This window comes from Piliocolobus tephrosceles, chromosome 10 (genome assembly GCF_002776525.5).
Source record: "Piliocolobus tephrosceles isolate RC106 chromosome 10, ASM277652v3, whole genome shotgun sequence".
Classification (NCBI taxonomy): Eukaryota; Metazoa; Chordata; class Mammalia; order Primates; family Cercopithecidae; genus Piliocolobus; species Piliocolobus tephrosceles.
This window is the reverse complement of record NC_045443.1, coordinates 59,922,043-59,948,192: the sequence shown is the minus strand read 5'-3', so window position 1 is coordinate 59,948,192 and position 26,150 is coordinate 59,922,043. Positions and strand designations below refer to the sequence as shown.

Sequence of the window (26,150 nt, the reverse complement as noted above, 5' to 3'; positions counted from 1 at the left end):
TCCCAGCACTTTGGGAGGCCAAGACGGGCATATGACCTGAGGTCAGGAGTTCGATACCAGCCTGGCTAACATGGTGAAATCCCATTTCTACTAAAAATACAAAAAATAAGCCGGGCGTGGTGGCATGTGCCTATAATCCCAGCTACTCGGGAGGCTGAGGCAGGAGAATCCCAAGAACCCGGGAGGTGGAGGTTGCAGTGAGCCGAGATCACACCATTGCACCTAAGCTTGGGCAGCAAGAGTGAAACTCCATCTCAGATAAATAAATAAATATAAATATAAATAAAAAATAAAAAAGGAAATTGATAGGTTCTTCATTTTCATGAAAAAGAATACTGCTGAATATGATTTTTTTGAATTGCACAAACTTTCCTTCACATGCCTGAAATGTTGCCACCCCCCTTGTGTGTTTAGCTTGGCCTAGAGGAAGGTCTCTAATCATTCCATTTAGCAATTTTTTCAGTGATCTGGATGAAGATGGCAGGGCTGCTTATCAAATTTAACATGATACAGCATAGACAGCTGGTATTTTGGATGGAAGGATCTGAATTCAGGAAGTTGTCAGTGGGTTGGAACAATGGACTGAAACTAACAAGATAAAATTAATAAGGGCAATGGAGTCCTTCCTTCCAGGGTAAAATATCTATTGTGTATGTTGTTATAAACTAGAGGAGACCATGAGCCAAAAAAACATTCTCAGGTCTTTTTTCTTGTGGACTGGGGTTTTTCATTTGTTTTCATTCAGAGTCTCCATATGTAACCCTAAAAAATATATACAAAATGGAAATAGCTTCGTTAATTTTAAAAAATGCAAGGTCCAAATCAAAAAAAGTAATTTTTTATTTGGACCACATCTTAAGTGTTTTCAGTTACAGGTGCCGTTTTTTGAGGACACTGGCAAACCGGAAAGACCCTAGGAGCCACTACCATACCAGTATTCAGTGCTCAGTTAATGTTTGTTGGATGCATGGGGACTAGAGTGGTTAGGATCCCCCAGGTCCTGTGAAGAACAGTTGAAAGAACTAAGGAAAAGGAAACTTTGAGATAGCTCTCTTTAAACAATTGAAGAGCTCTCAAGCAGAAATTAGTCTGGATTTATTTCATGTTTTTCCAGATGGGCCAGTGGGTTTGGGTCAGTTTAAGAAAGAATTTCCCAGGGCTGTTCTGCAATGGAATGGGCTGACATTAAGTCCCGTTAAACTCCTAGGACAGTGACATCTGTGACAGTCCATTCAGGAGAGGCCAGGAACCAAGGTTAGGTGTATTGTAGAAGGGATTCCTATACTTGGGGTACAGCTGACTTGGTGGCATTTCAGTCTTAATGCTGAACTGCTCCTTCCAGTAGGTCCAAACCAACAGTGGCTTGTTTTTACAGCTTTGCACAATCAACATTACAAAGGAAACTATTACTTTAAAAAAGAATTTAATGGAAACTTCTGAGAATAATGCCTCTCAGTTAGGGAAAGCCAAGAATTTAGCAACCCTTTTAAGCCTTGCATTTTTTTTTTTTCTCATCTGAAAAAATGATTCAGTTGGCCTCACTAAGGAATTGGCCCAAAATATTAATAAGAGTTTGTCTAGAAAATCTTTCCTGAGCCTTTCAGTATTGCTATATTGTAACAAATAATATAATCTCTGGTCAGTCGTATTACTGTAAAACTAGCGAGTGATTTGTTTGGGGGGCTAGTTCTTAAAAATTTAATTAGGATTTCAAAAATCTTGGGATCTGGTGTAGAAGAATTGGTTTTATGACTGGACACACTCTTTTCATCTCAAATTCAAAGTACCTCCATGTCTTGGAGCTCTCAAGCTTCACTCTCCTATCTTCCCCCAATGAGAAAGAAGGAAGCCAAGGACAAGCTGGAAGCATAAATTCAGGCCGATAGCCTTGACATGGACTATAATATAAAACAGACAGGCCTTCCAAGTGGGCCGGAACTTAGATGGCCTGCTTAAACTGAGAGCAGTTTGAGGCAGGTCTGTTCTCTGTGGGAGAGGGCTTGGTTGACTCTGTGGTCACTCATTTCTAGTGAGATGGCCAGAAAAGCAGCTGCAGGTCTAAGAACATGGATTAATCCCGGCATTTTGGGAGGCCGAGATGGGCAGATCACCTGAGGTCAGGAGTTCAGGACCAGTCTGGTCAACATGGTGAAACCCCATCGCTACAAAAATACAAAAATTAGCCGGACATGGTGGCGCTTGCCTGTAATCCCAGCTACTTGGGAGGCTAAGGCAGGAGAATCGCTTGGACCTGGGAGGCAGAAGTTGCAGTGAGCCAAGATTGCACCATTACACTCCAGCCGGGTCAACAGAGCGAGACTCCGTCTCAAAAAAAAAAAAAAAGAAAGAAAGAAAGAAAAAGAACGTGGACCATCACTTCTGCTGACTTTCCTCTCTTCTTCCCTGTAGACCCAGTACTGTAATAGCCACTGGTTTTGTACAAACATGATCCCCTTTTGTTCTTTTGCCACTCACACAGAAAATTCCCCTTCCTCTTTTGCCAAAAGTCTTCTTTTCTTCATCAGATATCAGCTGGTCACCCAAAGAAAGTGGATAATAATGGTCTTCTTTCAGACTCTTGAACTAGAATGAGAAATTCCCAAAGCTAAGTCCTGATATCACGTTTCTTTGTCATGTTTTCTGGAAAAGTCCAAGTCCCGTTTTAAGACCACTCCACCTTTTTGATCTGGGAGGAGTAACTGAACCTCTCTGGGCTCAGTTCTCTCCTCTAAGACAGGACATTGTAAGGCCATTGAGAGATTTTAGATACTATAAGTCAGCACAGAGCCTGGTATCTGGCATGTAGAAGATGCTCAGTAAATCATAGCTGCTGTGATTACTATTAGCTATTATTAATTTATACAGACTCTAATCAAGTTGCCAGTTTTAACTCTTGAGTACTATGTTTTATACTTTATTACTCAAGGCTTTGTAACTATGGATGGAAGTCCACCTAACTTTATATGATGATCTGCGCTTGGGATTCAGAAAGATGGAGGGGGAAAGGGGATTGTACTTTTCCTCCTCACTGGTGTTCTTCCCCCTTGCCTTTAGTTGCTGGGGGAGAGGGAGTGCTCATAGTTGATTGAAAACCAACACTGGCAGGGCAGAATAAACCTTCCTTTTCCACCCTTGTTTCTTTTCTTTTTTTTTTTTTTTTTTTTTTTGAGACGGAGTCTTGCTCTGCCGCCCAGGCTGGAGTGCAGTGGCCGGATCTCAGCTCACTGCAAGCTCCGCCTCCCGGGTTCACGCCACTCTCCTGTCTCAGCCTCCCGAGTAGCTGGGACTACAGGCGCCCGCCTCGTCGCCCGGCTAGTTTTTTGTATTTTCTATTAGAGACGGGGTTTCACCGTATTAGCCAGGATGGTCTCGATCTCCTGACCTCGTGATCCGCCCGTCTCGGCCTCCCAAAGTGCTGGGATTACAGGCTTGAGCCACCGCGCCCGGCCCATTGTTTCTATTTATAATGTTTTGCTGTTCCTGAAGATAAACAGAAGCTAACATAATATTAAAATTTGCAGTTGGTTTGGTCCTGTGGGTAACAACGCTAAGTGTGTGTCTTTCAGAGTTGTGAGACATGGACTTCGTGCTCCTGCAACAGTCTGTTAAGAGTGCTCTTCGCCTGTCTCTATTAAGCTGTAGGTGATACCCAGTCATTGGTTCTAGAGCTGCAGCCTTCTGCCTCTGTTTAATTCCTGTGACTGTCAAGCCATAGACCCAACTCTTCTACACCAGATCCAGGCTCCTCCTGTGCCTGGATCTTGAGGCCCAGCCCCTTTCTACATCTGGTCTCCACTGCTGCCCCCTCTCTGTGCGGGCCTGTCTCTTTACTGTCCACATGTCCCCCTCCACATGGGGTCCCCAGTCCCTGTTCATGCTCATCTCAAGGTCTTTCTCAGGCCATTTTCCTCCTCTCCCTTGAGCCACGGAGTCTGTGGTCTTAAGGGTCAGGCTGATAAGGGGCTAATTGATGAATCATTTTGAATGTTAGCTAATTGATGCTTGGTCTACAGTAATGGATCTCAACCTTGGCTGCACATTGGAATCACCAGGAAAGTTTTAAAAAATCCCCATTCTTCTAATAATAGCTTTATTTGTTCCTCCCAAAACTCATATACCACAGTGTTTAAAATAGCTCATGTGAGTATGTAAAAACATCAAAGTGGTTATTTGCACTTTGTGTTAATTTGGTAGATTTGGAGGAAGGAAACAGTATATTTCCTTGTTTGAAAATTCAATTCCTAGAATACCTCTGGGCTCACTCAGCAGCAGCAGCATTTGTTGTGCCAGGCACAGCGCTAAGTACCTCCTAAGCTCTCCACGTTCATTTCCCCATTTTAATCTTTGCAATAGTCTCACGAATGAGCCCCAGATTTTGCCCTAATTGATTAATGAGGAGCCTGAGGGCCTGAGAGAACATCCACTTGCGCAGGACTGTACCAAAGTCAATGCCGAACTCCAGCTCAGGCGCATCTGGTGCCAAAACCTCACTGATTCTCCACCTCAGGGGAAGGACACCTTATCCAAGTAACTTCCTGAGGATGGACCTGCTTTAACTTTGGGGTTCCATGCTTTTGAAATTAGTTACCTTCTTTTGTACCTCAAGAGCTTCCATAAATTTGATTTCCGATTCACTCCCAGGCAGCCTAGGTATATCCAGGAATGGCAGGCCATTTAATAAATCAGGATTTTTAATGCACTCAGGAGACGTTATTGTAGAAAAGCATCTACTTACAGCACCTAACTCAACAGAACCTACGCCATCTTTTACTTGGTCTTTTAAATAACATATTTGAAGTTAGGAACAGTGCTATCCCCATTTTGCAGAAAGGGGAACCGGTATGCCAAGTGTTAATTATCTACTAAGTATTAGTAATAACTGCCACTAAGTGGGCTCTTACTAAGTGCAGCTTCTGTACTGAGCGCTTGGTATTCTGTGTATTAGCCACAGTGTACAGATGAGGAAACTGAGACTGAAAAAGGTCAAGCTACATGCTCAAGGTGATAAACAGCTGTAACTGGGCTAATAATTGTTTGTTCACTTGTTTGTTTTTTAACTTGGTTATAAGCAAAATTGCAAGACACGGTCTTCATCATCTCTATCCCTTTCATCTTACCCACCTCCGTTGTGTAGGCCGTGGCATCTGGGGGACCCTATCTGGAATAAACCATTGAGGCATAAACTGGAGGTTCTTTCTGTGTATTGAGTGGCTATGTACAAGCTATTGTGAAACAAAGAATGTTTTACCAACCTTGCATATTATATAGAGAACAACCAGGCTCTAAAGATTTCTTCCCCAGCCCTGGCAGTACAAGGCTGTTTTGGTATAAACAACCCCTGAAAGTGAGAACTGGCTCTTGAAGCCGGTTCACACTCCATTCATCTCTGAGCACCGCTGTGTCTCACGGTTTTGGATTCATGATGAGAATACTGTCGCTGGGTCACTTCATTATTACACAGACCCTAAGGCCAGAAACCCATCTCCCCTTTTTGCTAATTATGCATATGCCAACTTATTTCCTCCCTCTTCAAGCATGTGAAGACAGTATTTTCTGGTTTGGTAAAAGACACACACACAATTCTGTAGGGAGAACAACTCCCTATAAAGAAAGAGGTAGTCAGTGTGGTGAGTGGTTGGGGTCTCGGGGAAAATGAAATCCCTAGCAGTCGGTGTCAGGGCAGCAGGTCACTAATTGAGTGCAAACCTTTTTTAAAATGTTGTTTATCCCCCTACAGGGCATACAAAACCATTGAGGATGAGGACTTGAAGTTCCCCCTTATATATGGAGAAGGCAAGAAGGTAGGCACCTGTGCTTCCCCTGGGTGGAGAGGACAGGGCTCTGTCCCGCCTTCGCTCCACATAGCCCGCGAGGCTCCACATAGCCCGTGGCAGTCCGTGTGTTCCACTCAGCAGCTTGTGATTTTATAGCCTTGACAGCTTGAAAGCATATCCCATCCATCATCCTTCAGGCCTCCCGTCTTCAGGGTCCACGGAGTGGTGAGGGTGGGAGGTGGGCAGTGAGCACAATGGACTTAAGCCAATTTTGTGAAAATAACGTCCCCCTTCCCAATCCATTCGAATAACTTTTTACAGTGTTTAAACATGACCACTTTCACACACATGATCTCATTTATATCTGACAACAAGCAAGGAGGCAGGTCAAGCTGGCTGTGTTATATCCATCTGGCAGACGAGGCAGCTGGGACCATGCGGTTAAAACAGCTCAGGCAGATCACGCAGCCAAGCGAGGGGCAGCCGCCAGTGTAGTGCCGTGGCTTTCTCTCTGCTTCCCGCGGTCTCAGACTTCTTCATGGAAGTTCAGCCTTTGCAAGTCTGTTCGCCACTTGCGCCACGGAAGAGAGTCCAAAGCTTCACCGTAATTAGACTATAGGGTCACAGCAACCACAGCCCAGAGTAAGGTAACAAAGACCATCATGAGCTCCCAGGGTTCCAGTCAGAATCCAGCACAGAACAGCACATTGTTGAACCAAAGAAAGGCTGTGGATCCTAAAGTGGTCTCTGAGCAAAGGCCTGGAGGAGGTTGAAATCCTGGAGTGGAGAGAAGCTTGGAATCTATTTCCCAGTAAGAGCAAACACCTGAATCATTGCATTCTTCCTCGGAACGCTAATACATTTCAGCTCGGCGTAAAGTGTTCCAAGTGAAGAATGTGGTCACATTGAGAAGAGTCTTCAACTGATATTTTTTCCAGCATTCGATAGTTTTTATCAAGAAGAAATGACTCACAAGAAAACCAAAGGATGCCTTCCATGGGCGCAGAGAGAGAGAGAGAGAGAGAGTGTGTGTGTGTGTGTGTGTGTCAGAGCAAGAGCACGAAAACAAACGTGATTAGGTTTTGGGCTCAGTGTAGGCCAGCAGTGATTTCAATGGAAAAATACATTTCAACAGAAGGATGAATACCAAACACAAATATCTGATCCATGTAGGAATCATTTTTAAACAAACACACCCCATTCATGAAAATGAACACCCCTCAAATCACCGTCTCTGGTTAAGAATCATGTCAGGGCTAATAGGCACTGTTCTGATATAAATATTTGTGCCTTTCGGTACAATGGGCACCATTAATGAGTATGACTCAGCCTAATGACCTATGCCTGCAGCTCCATTTCTTTGTGGGGCTGAGATTCTCTGTATTACCCTTTAATATCCAGTGAGTTCCAATAAGCTCAGGAGCACATCCTGTTATCCCTGTATCTCTAGTTACCTGTCTAGCCTGGTACCTGACATAAATGCGTAAGTATTAAATAAGCTGTTCGGTTATGTTCGGTATACTTTCCTTAATACAACAGGAAAATAGAATGATGTATTCTTAGAAGTTTACAGCAATAAGATCTGAAGGAGCAAGGCTTTTCTAATTTTAGTGTAAAGTTTACTTCACCAAAACATCATGTTCCTCAAGCATTTCAGGTAATTTAAGCTTGATGGTCTTGTGATGGGCAGGTGGCAAGTTCTGTCCGTGTACCTGTTGGCCTATTTAAAAGGCACCATGTCTCCATTTTGCTTTTATTGGTGGACACCACCCCTGTCTGAGGACTCCATAAGTTCTTGGAGCTCCGTGTAGATCCTGGACTGGGATTTTCTCTTTCTTCTCTGAGTACACCTACCCAGAAGTTTCAGAGTACTTCTGTGGCCATTACTTCTCATTTTCTTTCTTCAGATGCTTTTACAGACTGGTGTGGGTAACACCTGGATACTTTGTAAACAAGGTCGGTCACTAGCAGAAACATCAGATTTCTTTGACTGGAAAAGCACACAGAGAAGCTGCCATTTCTGCGGGGAGAGCAGGAGAGCCACAAGGGACTCGGAATTTTTCATATTTAGAGTTGAGCACTTCTTGGCTAGAAGGGAGCCAGTCTAGCCTCCCAGCAGGGGCAGAGAGCCCCAGACTTTGCTTTGCATCACTTTTTTTTTTTTTTTTTTTTTGAGACGTGTCATCAGGCTGGAGTACAGTGGCACAATCTCGGTTCACTGCAGGCTCGACCTCCCAGGTTCAGGTGATCCTCCCACTTCAGCCTCCTGAGTAGCTGGGACTACAGATGCATGCCACCACATTGGCTAATTTTTATATTTTTGTAGACAGAGGGTTTTGCCACATTGCCCTGGCTGGTCTCCAACTCCTGGGCTCAAGTGATCCTCCTGCCTTGGACTCCCAAGGTGCTGGGATTACACATGTGGGCTACTGTGTCCAGCTTTGTCTCATGTCTATCCCCTGTGACCCTTGCCCTCAAAAAAGTGTCATGATTTCATTTCTGCTTAATGTGAGCTCTGCCTACCTTGTGAACCAAGGCTAGCTTCAAAATTCACAGCCCTGTAGACAGACTAGGATGAAGATGAAGACAATATATTTGATTGCAGTGTTTCTTAGCATTTATTTACTTCATCCCCACTCGAAGGAGGTAATTACTCTTATCACTCAGGTAATAGAGTAAGAATTCAAGCTCAGGTCTTTGAACGATGACACTATACTGGATATATTTTTTATGATTAAGGGTTAGGACACTGCTTTCTTCCACCCAGGATGACTTTCTCTCCATCCCTCTGTGTCGCTTGTCTCAATGCAATCCACCTCTCTGTGCTAAGTGCCACCTCCTCCATGGAGCCTTCTCAGTAGAATTTTTACCTCCTCTAAACTTGCGTAACCCATTTTCTATGTGTTTTTTGGTACTTAACCATATTTTATGTGTTATTAATTAGACATATCCCTCTTATCTCCCTTACCAAGTTTCTTTTTGTTTTTATTGGTTTGTTTGTTTGTTTGTTTTTGAAACTGAGTCTTGCTGTGTCACCCAGGCTAGACTGCAGTGGCATGATCTCAATTCACTGCAACCTCCACCTCCCAGGTTTAAGCAATTCTCATGCCTTAGCCTCCGTGCGGCTGGAATTACAGGTGCCCACCACCATGCCCAGCTAAATTTTGTATTTTTCGTAGAGATGGGGTTTCACCATGTTGGCCAGGCTGGTCTCAAACTCCTGACCTCAAGTGATCCACCTGCCACAGCCTCCCAAAGTGCTGGGATTACAGGCATGAGCCACCACCACACGTGGCCCCAAGTTTCTTTATAGTAAGGACGAGGCCTTAGACATTTGTGCCCCCACCACATGATGTAAGTACATAGTAGGCACCCAATAAATGTTTGGGTAAATCAAATCTTCAGCATAACAGGAGATATTTAAGCTGACTGTGTAGGCATTTGTGTAATAGTGTTGCTTCCTTACACCATTCAAAAAACAGTTTAGGATGAGGTCTCAGCCCTGAGGTCTCTGTGTAGCTATGTCACAGCACTGGTGACATTTTGTTCCTTTCCACCCAGAGGGAATTTGCGGAGATGTTAGCAGGATAGGTTATAGAGTTGCTAAGTTCCTTTTTCCAGCCATAAAACATAATAGGTGAACTCTGGGAGGGCAAGAGCTACTTCTCATTTTTTACATCTTTTACTAGTGCCTATCACAGGACTAAGGACATAGCTGGTGTAGAGCAAATACTTGTACAGTGGATATGTAACAGAAAGATGGGTGGGGGGGGTGGATGGATGGATGGATGGATGGATGGATGAATCTGTCCTATTGGGTTTGATATGAACTGATTTCCACAGCAGTAGACATCATGCATACATTGGAGTTAGTTTATTGGGCATCCTTCCTTCCAGTCTCCAAAAAAGAAAGCTGAAAAGAAACAGCAGCAACCTGTCAAGCTTAAGATAATGGGTAGAAAAAACACTCCTCAAATACAGAAGTGATTTCGGTGAGCCCTTTCTTGGTAAAAGCTATCCACATACATTAGCAGCAAGCGGCCTGGAAAGACGGGCAGGAGAAACTGAAAAATTCTTTGGTTGTTCTTAGCCCAGGCAGCTGCACTGGAATAGGATGCTTTCACTGTGTGCGTGTTTCTGATGACTCTCTGCTTATACTCCTAGGCCCGGGTAATGGCAACTATTGGAGTGACCAGGGGACTTGGGGACCATGACCTGAAGGTGCATGACTCCAACATCTACATTAAACCATTCCTGTCTTCAGCTCCAGAGGTACCACATGAGGTTTTTGTTTATATTTTGTACAATAAAACATTTTCAGCATTATTCCTCCTGTCACTGAACCCCATATCCAGACAGTGGCCAACTTGTGTTATATGTACTTCCACTGTATCTCTCACGTCTGTGTCTTTTTCCCACTCCATCCTCACTCTGGAAAAGGTATACATGAATAACTGTGATCAGGCCGGGTGCTCATGCCTATAATCTCAGCACTTAGGGAGGCTGAGACGGGTGGATCACTTGAGGTCAAGAGTTCAACAGTAGCCTAACCAACATGGAGAAACCCTGTCTCTACTGAAAATATGAAAATTAGCTGGGTATTATGGTGCGTGCCTGTAGTCCCAGCTACTAGGGAGGCTGAGACAGGAGAATCACTTGAGCCCAGGAGACAGAAGTTGCAGTTAGCGGAGATCAGCACCTCCATTGTGTTAGGGCTGTAGCATCTCTGCATTTCTTTGACTTTCCCTTCATGGTTACAAGGTGGTGGTGGCAGGTCCAAGCCTGACATTTCTATGCAAAGATGGAAAAAGGAGGGGCAGCCTCTGTCCCAACAGATATTCACTTGCCTCTTATTGGCCAGAACTGTGTCACATGACCTAGCTGCAAGGGAGGTTGAGAGAGCAAGAGCTTTAACTCTCCCAATTTCTACAGTAGAAGGAAATCAGGAAAGCAGAAGTCAGAAACCAATAGCATATACTACAGTGTGTAATTAAGGTTTTTGGTTTTTTGTTTCTTGTTTGTTTGTGTGTGTGTGTGTGTGTGTGTGTGTGTGTGTGTGTGTGTGTTTTTTAGATGGAGTCTCACTCTGTTGCCCAGGAGTGCAGTGGTGCAACATTGGCTCACTGCACCCTCCACCTCCCAGATTCAAGTGATTCTCCTGCCTCAGCCTCCCAAGTAGCTGATATTACAGGTGTGCACCACCATGCCTGGCTAATTTTTGTATTTTTAGTGGAGACAGGGTTTCACCATATTGGCCAGGCTGGTCTTGAACTCCTGAGCTCAAGTGATCCACTTGCCTCAGCCTCTCAAAGCGCTGGGATTACAGGCATGAGCCACTGCACCTTGCCTGTAATTAAGTATTAAAATAATTCCTTGCACTGGAAATGCTCAGAACATTTAGACATAACTCTATTTGCATGTACTTCCCAAGACCAGATGCTGTTTTAACAAATACTATTTTGGTCAGAGGAAACAGAAACTTACTCAAGCTAACTCAAAAAAAAAAAAAAGATATGTTTAATAATACTGCAAGAAGGCCAGCTGGGTGTGGTCGCTCATACCTGTAATCCTAGCACTTTGGGAGGCTGAGGCAGGAGGATCACTTGAGAACAGCATGGGCAACGTAGCAGGACCCTCGTTCCTATAAAAAGTAAAAAATTAGTTGGATGTGGTGGCATAAGCCTGTCCCAGCTACTGAGAAGGCTGAAGTGAGAGGACTGCTTGAGCCCAGGAGCTCAAAGTTGCAGTGAGCCATAATTGTGCCATGACACTCCAGCCTGGGCAACAGAGTGAGACACTGACTCAAAAAAAAAACAATAGTAATAATATTAGAAGAGATATTTATGGTGTCCATGAGCAGAACGATTGAACAGCCAGGCTTTATGGGAGACTGGTTTTGAAATCAGGGCAGCCCTGCAAAGCCTCCACAGCAGAAAATTCTCAGCCCTCACATGGAGTTCTGCCATTGATGTGGCCAACCACATTCTTTATGGCTCTGCTACCAATCAACCCAGTTTCTCATTTTCCCAATTCCACATTTCTAGAGAGGAGTCTGGTTGGGCCAGTTCACCTTTTATATTAGACCAAAGTGACTTCCCAGCCTGTGTATTTGTCCCTTCCGATTGTATGTCCACTTCAGTACCCTCTATGGGCACAAACAGTCACCTAGACCCACTACTTTGGCCGAGTTGTGAGCAGGGAGTGGTTTCCTGGGGGTTTTTTAGAGCTGGGCTGGCATCCATACTACATGTAGATAAAAGGGACTAAGAAGCCACTGAAAGAGAAATCTCTAGTAAATGTTGGGCATGGAAGATACACACATTTCCTGGTATCACCCAGGATTTCAAGTGAGGTCAGCTCTGTAGAAATAATAATTACCATTTGTCAAGATTCTGCAAGTGTTCTCTCGTGAGTCCTCATAGCAATTCTGCATAATGAAGACCATGACTGCATTAGGTGTCCAAAGTCCTCCCTAGAAGCTGGTGAATTCCTGGCCAACATCAGGATCCATGAATTAACGTTAAAACTACTTCTCACCAGAGAAGAGCAATAAATGTCGGACCTTCAACTCTCTTTTCTTTGAATGCCATTGAGCACAGGGCTTATAACTGGACTCAGACTTTTCTATTTTCCCCCTTACGAGAGAGGCGTTTGTCAGATAACTTAAATGTTGCCTTCACCTTTCTACTTTCCAAAAAGCATCCCCGTAAAGGTCTTGATTTTGCTCCTTAAAGCAAAGTAAAAACCTCCTTCTCCACCTCCCTTTCTCACATATACTTTTTATATAAAATGAGAAGCAGCAGCTCCACTTGGCTTGAAGGCGAGTGCTCTCTATGCATTAGATTTTAGATCTTCCAATCTCTCTGCTACTGCGGATCTCAGGAAGGGACTGTAGGCTTAAAATTTGGGCCTGCATGGAAGACTCCCTGAGAACTGAGTAAGAATCCCAGGCAGTTGGTGAGAAACCTTGTGTCACCTCGCTGAATGATACTCGTTTGTAGGGCACTGAGTTGGTCACTTCAGCATTGGTGGGAGAGGAGAGGATTTAGAAGGAAACTGTCAACCTCTGCAAAAATTTAAATGCTCTTAGAAAAGTTCTAGAGTTGAATAAAGTGTGGCAGTTTCAATAATAATAAAACTAATTGTTGTTAACTACTTAGTCCGGCTGAGACAACATACCAAGTTTATTTTTAATTGACAAATAATTATGTATATTGATGGGATATAGTGTAATGTTTTGATATGTTTACATTATGGAATGACTAAATTAAGCTAATTAACATAGTCATCACTTCATATACTTATTTTTTGTGGTAAGAACTTTTAAAATCTACTCTTAATAATTAAAAAATACACATTATTATTAACTGTGGTCATGATGCCATGCAATAGATCTCTAAAACTTATTCCTCCTGTCTAACTGAAACTTGGTATCTCTCGACCAACACCTCCCTATCTCCATGCAACAAATTAAGGTTTTTACAGGACACATCTCATTTACTCTTTACAACAACCCTGTAAGGTAAGTAAAGTTATTATACCCAATTTACAGATTGGGAAATTGGAACCAAGGAAAGCAAAATAACCCCCGAAGTTACACAGTTATTAAGTAGCAAGCTGGTACTTGTACCCAGGCCTATGTAATTAGATCAGAGTCTGTAGGGGAGAGAAGCCAAATTCAAGGCAATGTATTTGGTCAGTGTTTAGGGACCTACCAAGTAGTGGTTCAAGGCGCTCTGAAGAGGGTGCCTTTGTCTTAAACCTAAGACAGCGACTTTGGGGACCTTGGGGGCCAGAGTTTCCCAGAGAAATACTATTGGCCTCAAGATTGAAGTTGTGGAAAATGATGATATAGTAGAAAGGGTAATTGGGAAAGACAGTAATGGCCTTTGTTGTGTGTGCAAACCCAGACCAGACAGAATTGTGCAAAGTAACACTGTACACCTATAATTTAACTTAATGGGTATGTAGTGCATCTAAGATTCTCTTGCACAAGATTAAAATTGTTGTACATGTTAAATGTTTCCAGATGGAGAGGCCTTCACCAGAGCCAGGAAGGGGTGGCAGGGGGTGGAACTGTTAGAAGGGAAGCGGAAGAGCAGCTTGAATTGACTACTACGGAGAACACAAGAAAAAAAAAAATAGGTACAAGGAACCCCCTGTTCCCAATTTTTGGAGCAGGAACCCCCTTTCCCTGGGTGGTAGTGATCAAATCATTCCCAAGAGAAGTGGCCTCTGTTGGGAGCCTCCAAAGCTCGATTAACGTATCGAAACCACCTAAGGAAGAATAACCGACCCACTCCCTCTCTTATTCCCCCATCCCGAGCCCACCTTCTTTCTGTGACTCCCTAAGAACATTCCCCTGCTGTGCTCTGTCTTTGCCAGGCATGGATCTTTATTTCACATTTGGGTTCTAAATTTCAAACCCAGCTCAGTCTGGTAGTTTTAACAGTTGTGGAGGGCTGGGGGTGGAATGTGTTTGAATTCTAAGAAAAAGGGCTCAAAAATCTTCTTGGAAATCAGCATTGTTCCCATTCATCATTGTGGCTCCTAATTCGATTTGATGAGTTAAATATAAATAAATCAAAAACATGTGGATCAAATTTATGTTAAAAAAAAAAAAAAACTCACAGGGGTTTAAAAATTAGTGAAGGGTTTCTAGCCAAACACGTTTTCAGTTTCGCTGAACACAAGGCGCTGGAAAAATCTCGAGTTTGCCAAACCCAAAGAGCAGCCGCCAGGTTTACTGAGCTTCCCTCAAACCTTCCCCAGTCTAAGGCAGGGATTTCTGGCCAAGAACTGAATTCCAAGAGAGGCCCTCACCACCAGTCGAGCGCAGGCCTGTTCTCTGGAGGTGTGGGTTGAGTGTAGGGGATGTTTTGACTCCCCTCTAGCCTGCAGTACCTGGTTTTTCCTGCCTAACAGCATAGGGTGCAGCCTCTCCCCCAGCATAAGGAAAATGTCCCCAGCCAGGTCCCCCATCCTCTTGCTTAGTGAAGTTCGCCTTTAAACTTTTTTAGACTGTCCTGAAAGAGTTCAGTGGAGAAGGAAGGATTTGTTAACTCAAAGGCACTTGAGCCCAGGCTCTCCTCACATTCTTCTTTCCCAGAAATTCTCCCACCACTCCCAGTCCAGCACACATCTCATGTCCTGTAACTCAGACAGCCCAGCACAGGCCGGCAGCCCAAACCTCCAGATGTTCTCTGTGCCGCGCCCCTTTTTGGCCAGTGACAGGCCCTCCGTAGAGCTAGGATTCTTCTTCATTTCACCCTTCTTTCCAGCCTCCACTCAAAGACCATGCTGTTGCCTTTACCCCATTTTGGGCTCTTGGAGAAACAAGGCCTTCCTCTATTTGGGGCCCGTTTGCGGAGCCAGCTCCCTCCTCAGCTCAGCAAGCCCCCTTCCCGCCCCTGCTAGACTGAACCACAGGGTCCCAATTTTATTTCTGCTTCATTTTTCCTTTCTTTGGTTATCAAGATTCCTGTCAGCTATTTTTTTATAACTCCAGACCACTTATTTAGCTCACTCTCAATTTTCTAAAATCTAGGTTTTTTTTTTCTCTTTTATCTGAAACAGCCTTCTTTAAAAGAACAAAGACCTTAGACTGTAGTATCTGAATTCCAGCCCAGCACCAGTGTTACCAGAGGACTGCACAAGCAGTCACAACCTGTCTTCTCTTCCTTAAGGTGGGGTAAAAATCCCTATGTTGACATGTTGTTAGGAAAAGCAAATGAGAACATCAGTGAAATTGCATGGCACAAGATGTGGTACGTGGTCAGCGATAGTAAATATTAGTCTTCCTTCCCCACCGGCTTCTGGAAGGCTTCACACTTAAAGATTCCCTGTATTCACTTTCTTCTTAATAGAGAATGGGCCAATCACAGTGGATCACACCTGTAATCCCAACACTTTGGGAGGCCAAGGCAAGAGAATCGTTTGAACCCAGGAGTTCAAAACCAGCCTGGGCAACATGAGGAAAACCTTGTCTCTACAATAAATAAATAAATAAATAATAAATCCTCCCAAACATATTATTTATAAATAATGAACTTATAAATAATAAATTAGTGGTACGTGCCTGTAGTCTCAGCTACAGGGGATGCTGAGGTGGGAGGATCACTTGAGCCTTGGAAGGTTGAGGCTGCAGTGAGCCATGATTGTGCCACTGCACCCCAGCCTGGGCCACAGAGAAAGATCCTGTTTCCCACCACCCCTCCCCACGGAAAAGAGAGAGAATGAAGGCCAGGCACAGCGACTCACGCCTATAATCTCAATGCTTTGGGAGGGTGAAGTAGGAGGATCACCTGAGCCTAGAAGTTCAAGATCAGCTTGGACAATATAACGAAACCCTGTCTCTACAGAAAGTTTAAAAATTATCAGGGCATAGTGGTGCACACCTGTAGTCTCAGCTACTCGGGAGACTGAGGCTAGTGAATCACTTGAGTCCAGGAGTTCAAGGCTGCCTTGGGCTATGATCGCACCACTGCTCTCAAGCCTTGGTGACAGAGTGAGACCTTGAATCTCAGAATTCCTGCTTTGTCTGGGTTTCCCCATTTTCTCCCATGAAAACATGAATAATATTTAACATGTGTACATCTTAACATTTATAGTCTTCTGATTCTGGGTGACATTTTGTGCCCAAGCCAAAATCCCATTTGGGGAAAGATCGTATTTTGTTGTATTTTGTGCTTTCTGCAGTCTGGCCCATTCATAAAAAACAATATTGGTGCATATTGATATGGGAAAATGGCTGTGCCATCTGAAGTGAAACAGAACATGATTGTTCATACAAAGAGTGTGATGATATACAGAGAAAAGCGTATATGCATAGCTGAAAGTCTTGAAGTTTTAATAAATGGTAACAGTAATTCTATTTGGAAGAGGAAGAAAACTTTGTTTTAAAGCATTCCCTGGGCACCTCAAAAAAGCCTGGAGGCCATATGATATGGTGGTTAAAAAACTTAGACTGGTAATCAAACTTGGCTTCAAGCTCTATCGCTGCACTTACTAAGTGACCTTGAAAAAGTTATTTCCCTGGATCTCAACTTCCTGTTTGGTGAAAAAGAGGCCAATAGAGTTGTTATACTAAGGAATCCAAGGAAAAAAACTAAATGACATATGAAGTACTCCGCACAAATAAATACTCATTCCTAGCATAATAAATATTACTTCCTAGCGCCTCTTCCTAATCCATTACAACAACAAAATTTCACTGGGGTATCATGAGTCCAGTGGTGTTTACTGAGTAGAGCGCTGGGGAACATATCTTCAAGGAATTCAGATTTGTGGCTAGTTAGATGGTTAGACTAGCCAAAGAATAACGAGCCATAAAGCATGTGTTTCTTGCTTTCTAAGGGACTAGAGGATTTGGATATAGGAGGGAGAACTATATAATCTAAAGAAGAAGAGAATAGGACAATTTGTTTTAAAAGAAAGGAAGAAATAGTCTAGTGTGAAATAAAATTTGCCTTATGGGGCCATTTGAGTTTGAAAGATTAGCTCGAAAGGCTGTTAGCTCTAATAAAGCTAATTACCACAGAGGTCCTTGAACTGGACCTAAGGCAGTAGATAAGGTCTTCAGCAAGAGGAGTATCTTAGCTGTAACCATGGGAGATGGGGGAGCTGCAGACAGGGCAGTCATTGCAGGACTGAGACTGTGGCAGTGAGGAGCTGAACTGGTGAAGGGACTGTGGAAACTAAAAGGTGGCACAGTGAGGCAGACTGGATTTAGAGGATGAAGCCGAGTAAAATTTTAAAAACAAGACTTCGCTTTCCAGCCTACATGAAAGGAAGAATGGTGGTACTTGTTGGGGTCTGAAGAGGAAAAAATATGCCTTTTTTTGTTGTAAGTTTTCTGAACCAATTAAAAAAGTAGACACTGGAGTCTGGGGTCAAAATAACTTTAATAACTAGTATAAAGTTAGATTGGTTTGGTTAAAATGGTTTGGATTTGAGACCAAAATGGAGTTCTCATTCATCTCCTCTAGCCCCCAGATCAAACCCATGGAACAGCTGTGGGCTCTCATCTCTCAATCCCAGAGCGGGAAGGTCTTCCTAGTATGTACCTGCTGGAGGACAGGAGCAGAGGGAACAAACACCACTTACAGACAAATAGAGACCAGAGAAATAATCCAGGGAGTTCAATGTCCCATGTTTCGTCTTTCCAGTCTTATTGGGATAGAGGGCATGGAAGAGTTATATCCCAACACAATTCCTCTGTGCTCTTTTTGACTATAAAACAAACCTCCTCCAAAACTTAAAGGTTTTGCAGAACAATTTCTGTTTCTCTTTCATAGTTCCATTGGTTGACTAGGCTCAGCTAGGTGGCTCTCCCTTAGGACCTCTCACATGGCCACAGTCAGATGTGAGTTGGGGCTGGGGTTGTTCTGAAGACCTGTCGTGGCTAGAAGTCCAAGATGGCTTTCTCACATATTAATGTTGCCTGTCAACTGGGAGTTTAGCTGAGGCAGCAATACGTGGCCTCTCCATGTGGTTTTGACTTCCCGGAGCATGGCAGCTGGATTCTGAGAGGAAATATTCTAAGAGTGGGTGGTTCAAGAATCCGAGATAGGCATGGTGGCACGTAGCTATAGTCCCAGCTACTCGGAGGCTGAGGTAGGAAGACTGCCTGAGCCCAGGAGCTCAACGTCAGCCTGAGCAACATAGTGATACCCCATCTTGAAAGAAAAGAAAAGAAAAGAAAGAAAGAGAGAGAGAAAGAAAGAAACAGAAAGAAAGAAAGAAAAGGAAGGAAGGAAGGAAGGAAGAAAGAAAGAAGGAGGTGGGGAGAGGGAGGGAGGGAGAGAGAGAGAGAGAGAACATCAGCACTGCCACATTCTCTTGGTCAAGGACATCACTAAGGCTAGTCCATGTTTGAGGATAGGGGAATTGGATCCACCTCTTGATGTGAGGAATAACATGCTTGCTTGTACAGGAAGGGAAGGAATTGATGGCAGTCATCCTGGAGACAGACATCTGTCACGGCCTTCCTGTAGAAATGCCCTCCCCACTGTGAAATCTTGAGGGTGAAAGTAATAATCATCTGTCTTTCCAGGACTAAGTAATATAAGTTGATGAGTTAGCTGTTTAGCTAATTAAGAAAGGAAATCTAGCAGTGTAAAGGCAGATTTACAAAGAAGCTAATTAAACTGAAGTATTGGGGACCTTTGCTCAGATCAGCCCCTGTGAGTTCTGATTGTTGCCGGAAAATGCAGACAGGCTGTTCCAGATGAGGAGAAGCCAGGTTGCAATCAGGAAACATTTATGTAAACATTTCTCAAAGGAAAGGGACCTCATCTTCCAGGGTTCCAGTAACATGTTGTGATTTTTTTTTTCCCATTCTTAATAAACATTCACATTGGTATCTAAGTTTTTATTCATAATTACTTTTGTATTCTTAAACAGAGCCCCCAAAATTTTATAAACCTCAGACCTCACAAAACATGTATCCCCCTGCAAAAAGGGAAAATGAGGAGTTCTAAGGATACTTTGTTAGTCTTAGGCATTCATATTTGACAGCTTTCTTGATCCACTCTCCAACCCTGCGTATCTGTAATATCTCATACTTCTATGTTCTCAATTAGCATGGCACACCCTTGGGGGCAATTTGCCCCCTCCCACCACCGCTGCCACTTTGAATATTTTGGGGGACAAAATCACATTTAGTGTACAGGTGGCCAGGTGTGGCGGCTCACACTTGTAATCCCAGCACTTTGGGAGGCTGAGGCATGTAGGTCACGAGGTCAAGAGATCGAGACCAGCCTGGCCAACATGGTGAAACCCCGTCTCTATTAAAAATACAAAAATTAGCTGAGCATAGTGGGGGGTGCCTGTAGTCCCAGTTACTTGGGAGGCTGAGGCAGGAGAATCACTTGAACCCAGGAGGCGAAGGTTGCAGTGAGCCGAGATCTCACCACTGCACTCCAGCCTGGCAACAGAGCAAGACTCTGTCTCAAAAAACAAAGAGTATACAGGCTGGGTGTGGTACCTCCTGCCTGTAATCGCAGAACTTTGGGAGGCTGAGGCAGGTGGATCACTTGAGGCCAGGAGATCAAGAGCAGCCTGGCCAACATGGTGAAACCCTGTCTCTACTAAAAATACAAAAATTAAGCATGGTGGTGCGTGCCTGTAATCCCAGCTGCTTAGAAAGCTGAGGTGCAAGAATCGCTTGAACCCAGGAGGCAGAGGCTGCAGTGAGCTGAGATCACGCCATTGCACTCCAGCCTGAGCAACAGAGTAAGACTCTGTCTCAGAAAGAAAAAAAAAAAAGTATGCAGAAGCTACTTTCTTTGATTCTGGTATGTTCTTACCTTACATGGGAGAGACTTCATGATGTGGCCTGTGCATCTCCATCTCTAACTCTCAAGTCTGGCTATAAAAATCAGTTGTGTGCATCTGTGTGTCATTTACATGGCTTGTTCTCATTTGGCCAACGACTTGAGATTTGCCAACCAGCTGTTGGAATAAAACTTGAGATTTACTCTGACACACACCAAAAAACGAACTTAGCAACTCACAAAATTCATGGTCACACAACAGAAACCAACCTGTATGTGTCAAACATTTCCTCTCATTGGAGATTGTGGCCCTCTGATCCCCTCCTGAAAAATAATAATTTCATTTGGATGTTTCAGTTAAATATGCTGTATCTTTTTTATATTTATTGCATTAATGCATATACGAATGTTTAGAAGTTGGTTTAAAAAAAGCAAATCCTGGGCCTGGTGACTCATGCTTGTAATTCTAGCACTTTAGGAGACCAAGGTAGGAGGTTGGCTTGAGCTCAGGAGTTCAAGCCAGCCTAGGCAACATAATGAGACCCTATCTCTAAAAACAACATGAAACTTAGCCAGGCATGGTAGTGTGCACCTGTAGTACCAGTTACTTGGGAGGCTGAGGTGGGAGGATTCATTGTTTGAGCCCAGGAGGTGAAGGCTGTGGCGAGACATTGCACCAGTGTACTACAGCCTGGGCCACAGAGGAAGACCCTCTCTTTGAAAAAGAAAAAAATGCAAATCCCTGGAATCCACCTCCTGAAAATCTGAATCATTGATCTAGGATGAGTTCTAAACATTTTTACATTTTGGATAATTCTGTAGTAAGTGATCTAAAGACCACTCTTTGAGAAACAGATAATGTCACAGGATCCTTAGGGTGTTGCTTCACCAGCCAGAAACCTCTATGGCTGGTGGTGTCTTTGCCCAAGTTTTGCTCAGGCCCCCTGGGCCAGTTCTGCCCACTCAGCCTGGCAGTCTGCACTCAGCTTTTGCTACCGGCCCGGAGCCCATGCCTGCCAAGAGTGAGCCAGGCACAGGGCAGTGAGGGGTGTGTGAGTGATTAAGCAAGTATGGGGTTCGGCCACTACACACATCCATACATACTGCCTGTGGCACCAGCCAGGTGCCAGTTCCCTGCCGCGGCTGAACCAGGCATACCACAAGTGGCTTCCATTGTGGGCACCGGGGAATGCAGTGGTGCCTGAAAGCTTGGAGGTATCAGGAACTGTAGAGCCCCAAAGAGGGTGTCACAGCCGTGGCTCGGGGAGCTCCTAAGTCTGGGTTCCCCAAAGGGCCATGGCTCTTTCCTCCTCTTTTCTCTCCTCCTCTTTGCCTGCAGTGTGGCAAGAGGGAGGCGTGTTTCAGCCCTGTTTGTGTTACAACAGTGGGTCCTGAGTTCTTGTCCCACATCCAGGAATAATGAGGTACATGGGCAACTGGAGGATAAGCAAGGCCAAGAGGTACTTTATTGAGCGATAATACAGCACCCAGGAGACCTGAAGTGGGTAGCTTTTTTCCACAGGCAGGTCGTCCTGATGAGTGCAGCCCTCAGTGGAGAGGAGACCCAGAGTGGGTAGCTCCTATCTGCAGGCAGGTTGTGCCATTGTTTCTGTGAGTCTGGCTGAGTCTGGGGTTTTTACAGGCTTCAGAAGGGAGGAAGTGCATACTGATTGGTTCATGGGTGGCCATGAGTGGGCCAGAAAAAGCACCGTAAGTTCTCACTCTAGGTCGTGAGCTCCACCTGGAACTGCCAGCCTGGCTCCCATGCTTCAAGCTATCCCTGGCTTGAAGGTGCTGCTTCACCAGGGACCTGCCCCTTTCCACCCAGGAACCTGTCTGCCTCCTGCTGCCATCAACATGTCATCCATGACACCCTGGCTGTCTGCATCAAGAGGTGCCTGCAGGCCCACCTTGAGCCACCCTCAGACCTTCCCCTTGGCCTCCCTCTCATGCTTGGTGGCGACCAAAGTCCAGAGGTGGCTGAGGTGGCAGGGGGCTGACACATCGGTGCTGCCCCAAGCCCCCACACACCCAGCCAGGTCACGACAGTGCCCAGGCTCAGCCACAACTTTGCTCCACACTGGAGTGGGCACTGGGAGCTGAGAGAGGCCAGGCAGCAGGAGCAGGCACTTCTGAGCCTGCAGGGGCAGGGGTATTTCCAAGGCACCCAAGAGCATAGGGATGCCTGGGTGTGCAGCATGGTTGGGTGGCTGTACCTGCACCCAGAAGGAGAGGGCTCCTGCCCCACCAACTTGGGGGCTCCCACCAGGTCCATGGAGCACACAGCCCAGTTGTGCCACCCCTGCTACAGCCAGCATCTTTGCAGCAGCTGCTCCAGACAGACTGCTACTGCCATCAGTAAGCTATTCTTCACTGTGCTGCAGGAACTTGCTTTACAATCCTAAAATAGGTTTGTGATGCATCTATATTGTAGTCCCAGATTGTGTGATTCACTCCTACAATGCATGTGGCTCACGCCAGGCTGGTGGGTTAAGGATATGATATACCTCATTCTGCACTTGAACAAGCTACGTCTTGGGCTTCTTGCTACCAGAACAACTGCAATCAGTGGGATTGACTTTGTCACACAGCAAGTATCCCACAGTTTACCTGTGGTGATTGTATCTCCCCTTCTAAGGCAGCATGCATAATACCTTGCTCACTGGCTCTTGAGATCTCTGAAAACCTTCTGTGGTGAAGAGTCCTGTAAAGTAGTGACACTGATTCTTTCAGTCCCAATGGCCAGAAGCAGCAGTCATTTTATTATTTATATGTCAGGTGACCATCTTACTTAACCCCTCAACCAGGAATTTTCAAGAATCAAAGGGGACACTATTAATAATTATGCTGGGAAAACAGGTGCAGACCAAAACTATTGGAGCAAACAGGGATATGTGGTCACTCTCTGCCTTACCTACCTCCTGGATAGACTTGAGGCAACTCGGTTCATCTGTTCTGCACCCTCTTGTTTTCACTCACAGGTTAGGATTTCTTCTGATGCTTATCTTTGCAAAAGGACATTTTTGTGAAGATAGACTTATTCCTCAAATAATTATTGAGCTATATTGAAACCCATTCATTCACTAATTCATTCAGTGGTCCTTTGGATTTACTGGTGAACAAACCATTGGAAACCCAGAGACTTGTAACATGCCAGGCCTTGTGTGTAGAAAGTGGAAACTTTATGCAATAGCAGCCAGGCATTGGTTATACCTTCAGGCTCTCTGCACAATATCTCCTATTTTAGCTGGTTTAGAAAGAAACTTTTTGAGCTATTATATTGTATCTACCCTCCAAATTCAAATGTTTGGTCTGTAGACTCCAAAAAACAAACTCTCAAGAATATCTATGGCATATTTCAAGTATAAATGTATCCCTGCAGCCAAAACAGCTCCTTTTGCATAGTATGAGCGGCCAACATATTTGTAACACTTCGGTGTCACTGAACTCACTTGCAGCCCAGTGTTCTGAAGTCCTGTGGTCAGTCACATCAAGGCCTGATGCTGTGATGAGAGTTGGAGGATGTTGGAGCCATGAGCAGCCCTAGTGGCCACCTAGGTCTAACCTCTCATTTCACAAACAGAGACAGGGAAGATTTGAGAAGTCTAGCCTCACCCTCCCCACTCCCCAGGGGACATCCAGTACTGTGGCCAAACCAAGCAAGGTAAAGCTGCCCAAACACACCAGCCCTTTCTCACATCCCCAGGCTTTGGCCCCTGCAGCTTCCTCTTCACGTAAGGCATACAATGTCCAGCTCGTCCATCCAAGGAATTGGTGCCCCCTTTAACTTTGATATTCCAAGCAAATGGTCTGTAAGCTTTGAAACTGAATGAATACAGTGATTTTGCCTAATAAGCAGAGGTGGGTTTCAAACCCAAGTCTTCTGCCACCAGATTCAGTGTTTGTTTCATGACATCAAGTAGTGTAGATAGAATACTACAGAGAATTTGGGTGCAGTTTTGGTAGCCTGCTAGAATGCCAGTCTTGAAATGATCAACTTGTTTTATAGGACTGCAGGAAGTATGTTGGTGTTTTCTTTTCTTCTTGTTGTAAGTGTCATTTTCAAGGATCTATAGGTTGAGCTGTTGGGTTGGACACATGAAGTAGAAGGGATAAGATTTCATCTCTTTGTTTCCCACCAACTATTGGCAACCTTTACCTTGGGAACCACCTTTGGCTATTTCTGCCAGGAAACACTATTGAGAGCTCCAATCACTGCTATTTTAAATGAGACTTTGGGAATTGAATCCCTGTTCCCCTGAGCCCACTCTTAATCCTTTCCTTCTACCAACTAGACGATATTCAGATGTGGTTGCCCTGAGATCAGCACCATAAAAGAATTAAAATTGGCAGTTCCTTTCCACATTATTTGATCTTAATTACAGCTTTGTGAGAGAAGTAGAGCAGTTGTTATAATATTTCCTTTTTCTTGTGTTTTTCAGTTTTTAAAAAATGATTTCAGAGATAGGAAAATTGAGCACTAGGCCAGGTGTGGTGGTGCATATGTGTAATTCCAGCACTTTGGGAGGCCAAGGTGGGCAGATCTCTTGAGCTCAGGAGTTTGAGGCCAGTCTGAGAAACATGAAATTTGTTTCTACAAAAAGTAAAAAAGTATAGGTGGTGTGCGCCTATAGTCCCAGCTACTTAGGAGGCTGGGAGGGTTGCTTGAGTGTGGGAGGCTGAGGCTGCAGTGAGCCAGAGTTGTGCCACTGCATTCCAGCCTGGGCGACACAGCAAGACCCTGTCTCAAAAAAAATAAAAATAAAAATAAAAAAGGTAGATCTTCTCAAGTCACAAGGCTTGTTAGAAGCAGAGACCTGAAGCAAGGCTTCTGACAAGAAGGGCAAGCCTCTTTCTCTTCCACAAAGCCAGTCCTGAGCTGCAGGAGCTCATTGTCCTACACTGAGTACTTAAAAGGGCAAAACCAGTTTGGAGAATCTGCTGAACTGATCAAGATGTAAAAGCCATGAGGGCATCCTAGAGAAGCAGCAGAGATTTGGCAAATGGAAGAATTGATGGATTCTTTTTAAAAGTAGCTTTAAGAAGCCAGCGTCAGCTTATAGTGGTATGAGCCCTCCTAACATGCCACTGCAATATTATCAGTAATAAGGCAAAGATGGGAGCAAGTATTACACAAACGCTGAAACAGCAGCCTACAGCCTGGCACTAAGTGGAGGTGCTGTATTAAAGAGTTGCTTGTCACAGGCTTCTGTGTAGAATAAGTGCCCAATGTTGACATTAAGGACATCTCTTAGTGCTCTGAAACCGAGGGCTCTGTGACAGCAGTCAGCATTTGGCTCATTCAGAGCACATTAGTCAACGTTCTTGTTTGCCCCCAGACTTATTCCTGCTCCCCCATACTGAATGTTTATTGGCAGCTCCCCTGAAAACAAAGGAAGAAAAGGAAAGAGTTTGCCACTTCTGTTATATATCAGCACATTACATTTTCTTGATGATTTGGAAGTGTCACAATTAACAATCTAAATCTGTTGGATCACCGTGAAATGAGGGGGTCTTCTGAAAGTATCTTGTATGTTTCATTTGTTTCTTCCTCTCTCCTTCCCCTGTTTATGCTTTGTCTCAGCAAGTATGTCCTGAAGACCTACTGTGGTTTACACTATAGAAGATACTGCTAGACCCACAGAGGAAATACAAATTGGGATTTCTGGGCCTTCAGAAGCTGAATTTTGGTGGGATAGTAAGATGACTAACTCCCTGGGTGTTCATTGTAAGCTGGACAGGGGTAAATACCCAATAAGGAAATGCTTTCTTCGGTTGTGAATTGAGTGCTAGTCACAATGCTCTGTTCTGGGCACAAAAACCGATAGGATAAGATGGACCTTACCCCAAAAGAGTTTCTCATCTGTTACAGTTTTTCAAGGTGAGATTCCCCCCACCACTTGCGTCAGAATTCCCTGGGGTCCTTGTTGAAGTATGCAGCTCAGATTTGTACGATCAGACTCTTAAAGGTAGGATCTTTGAATCTTAATTTGGTTAAGGTAGCACTCCAGGTGATTCTAAACACATTTAGGTGTGAGAATATCTAATCTTTTAGAAGAGACAGAAAAGTGGGCCCTGAAAGGCTGATAACAAAGATGCC

The 26,150-nt window shown here is 44.3% G+C and overlaps 1 protein-coding gene across 1 annotated transcript in view; it reads left to right on the top strand.

The window, feature by feature from the left end:
• PPM1H (protein phosphatase, Mg2+/Mn2+ dependent 1H) overlaps positions 1 to 26,150 on the top strand; it is a 288,477-nt gene that overhangs the window by 233,551 nt on the left and 28,776 nt on the right. The window contains exons 7-8 of the mRNA XM_023225107.1: positions 5,738 to 5,801; positions 9,939 to 10,046. Of these exons, the coding sequence (XP_023080875.1) occupies positions 5,738 to 5,801; positions 9,939 to 10,046 (172 nt within the window). The remainder of the gene's footprint in view (positions 1 to 5,737; positions 5,802 to 9,938; positions 10,047 to 26,150) is intronic.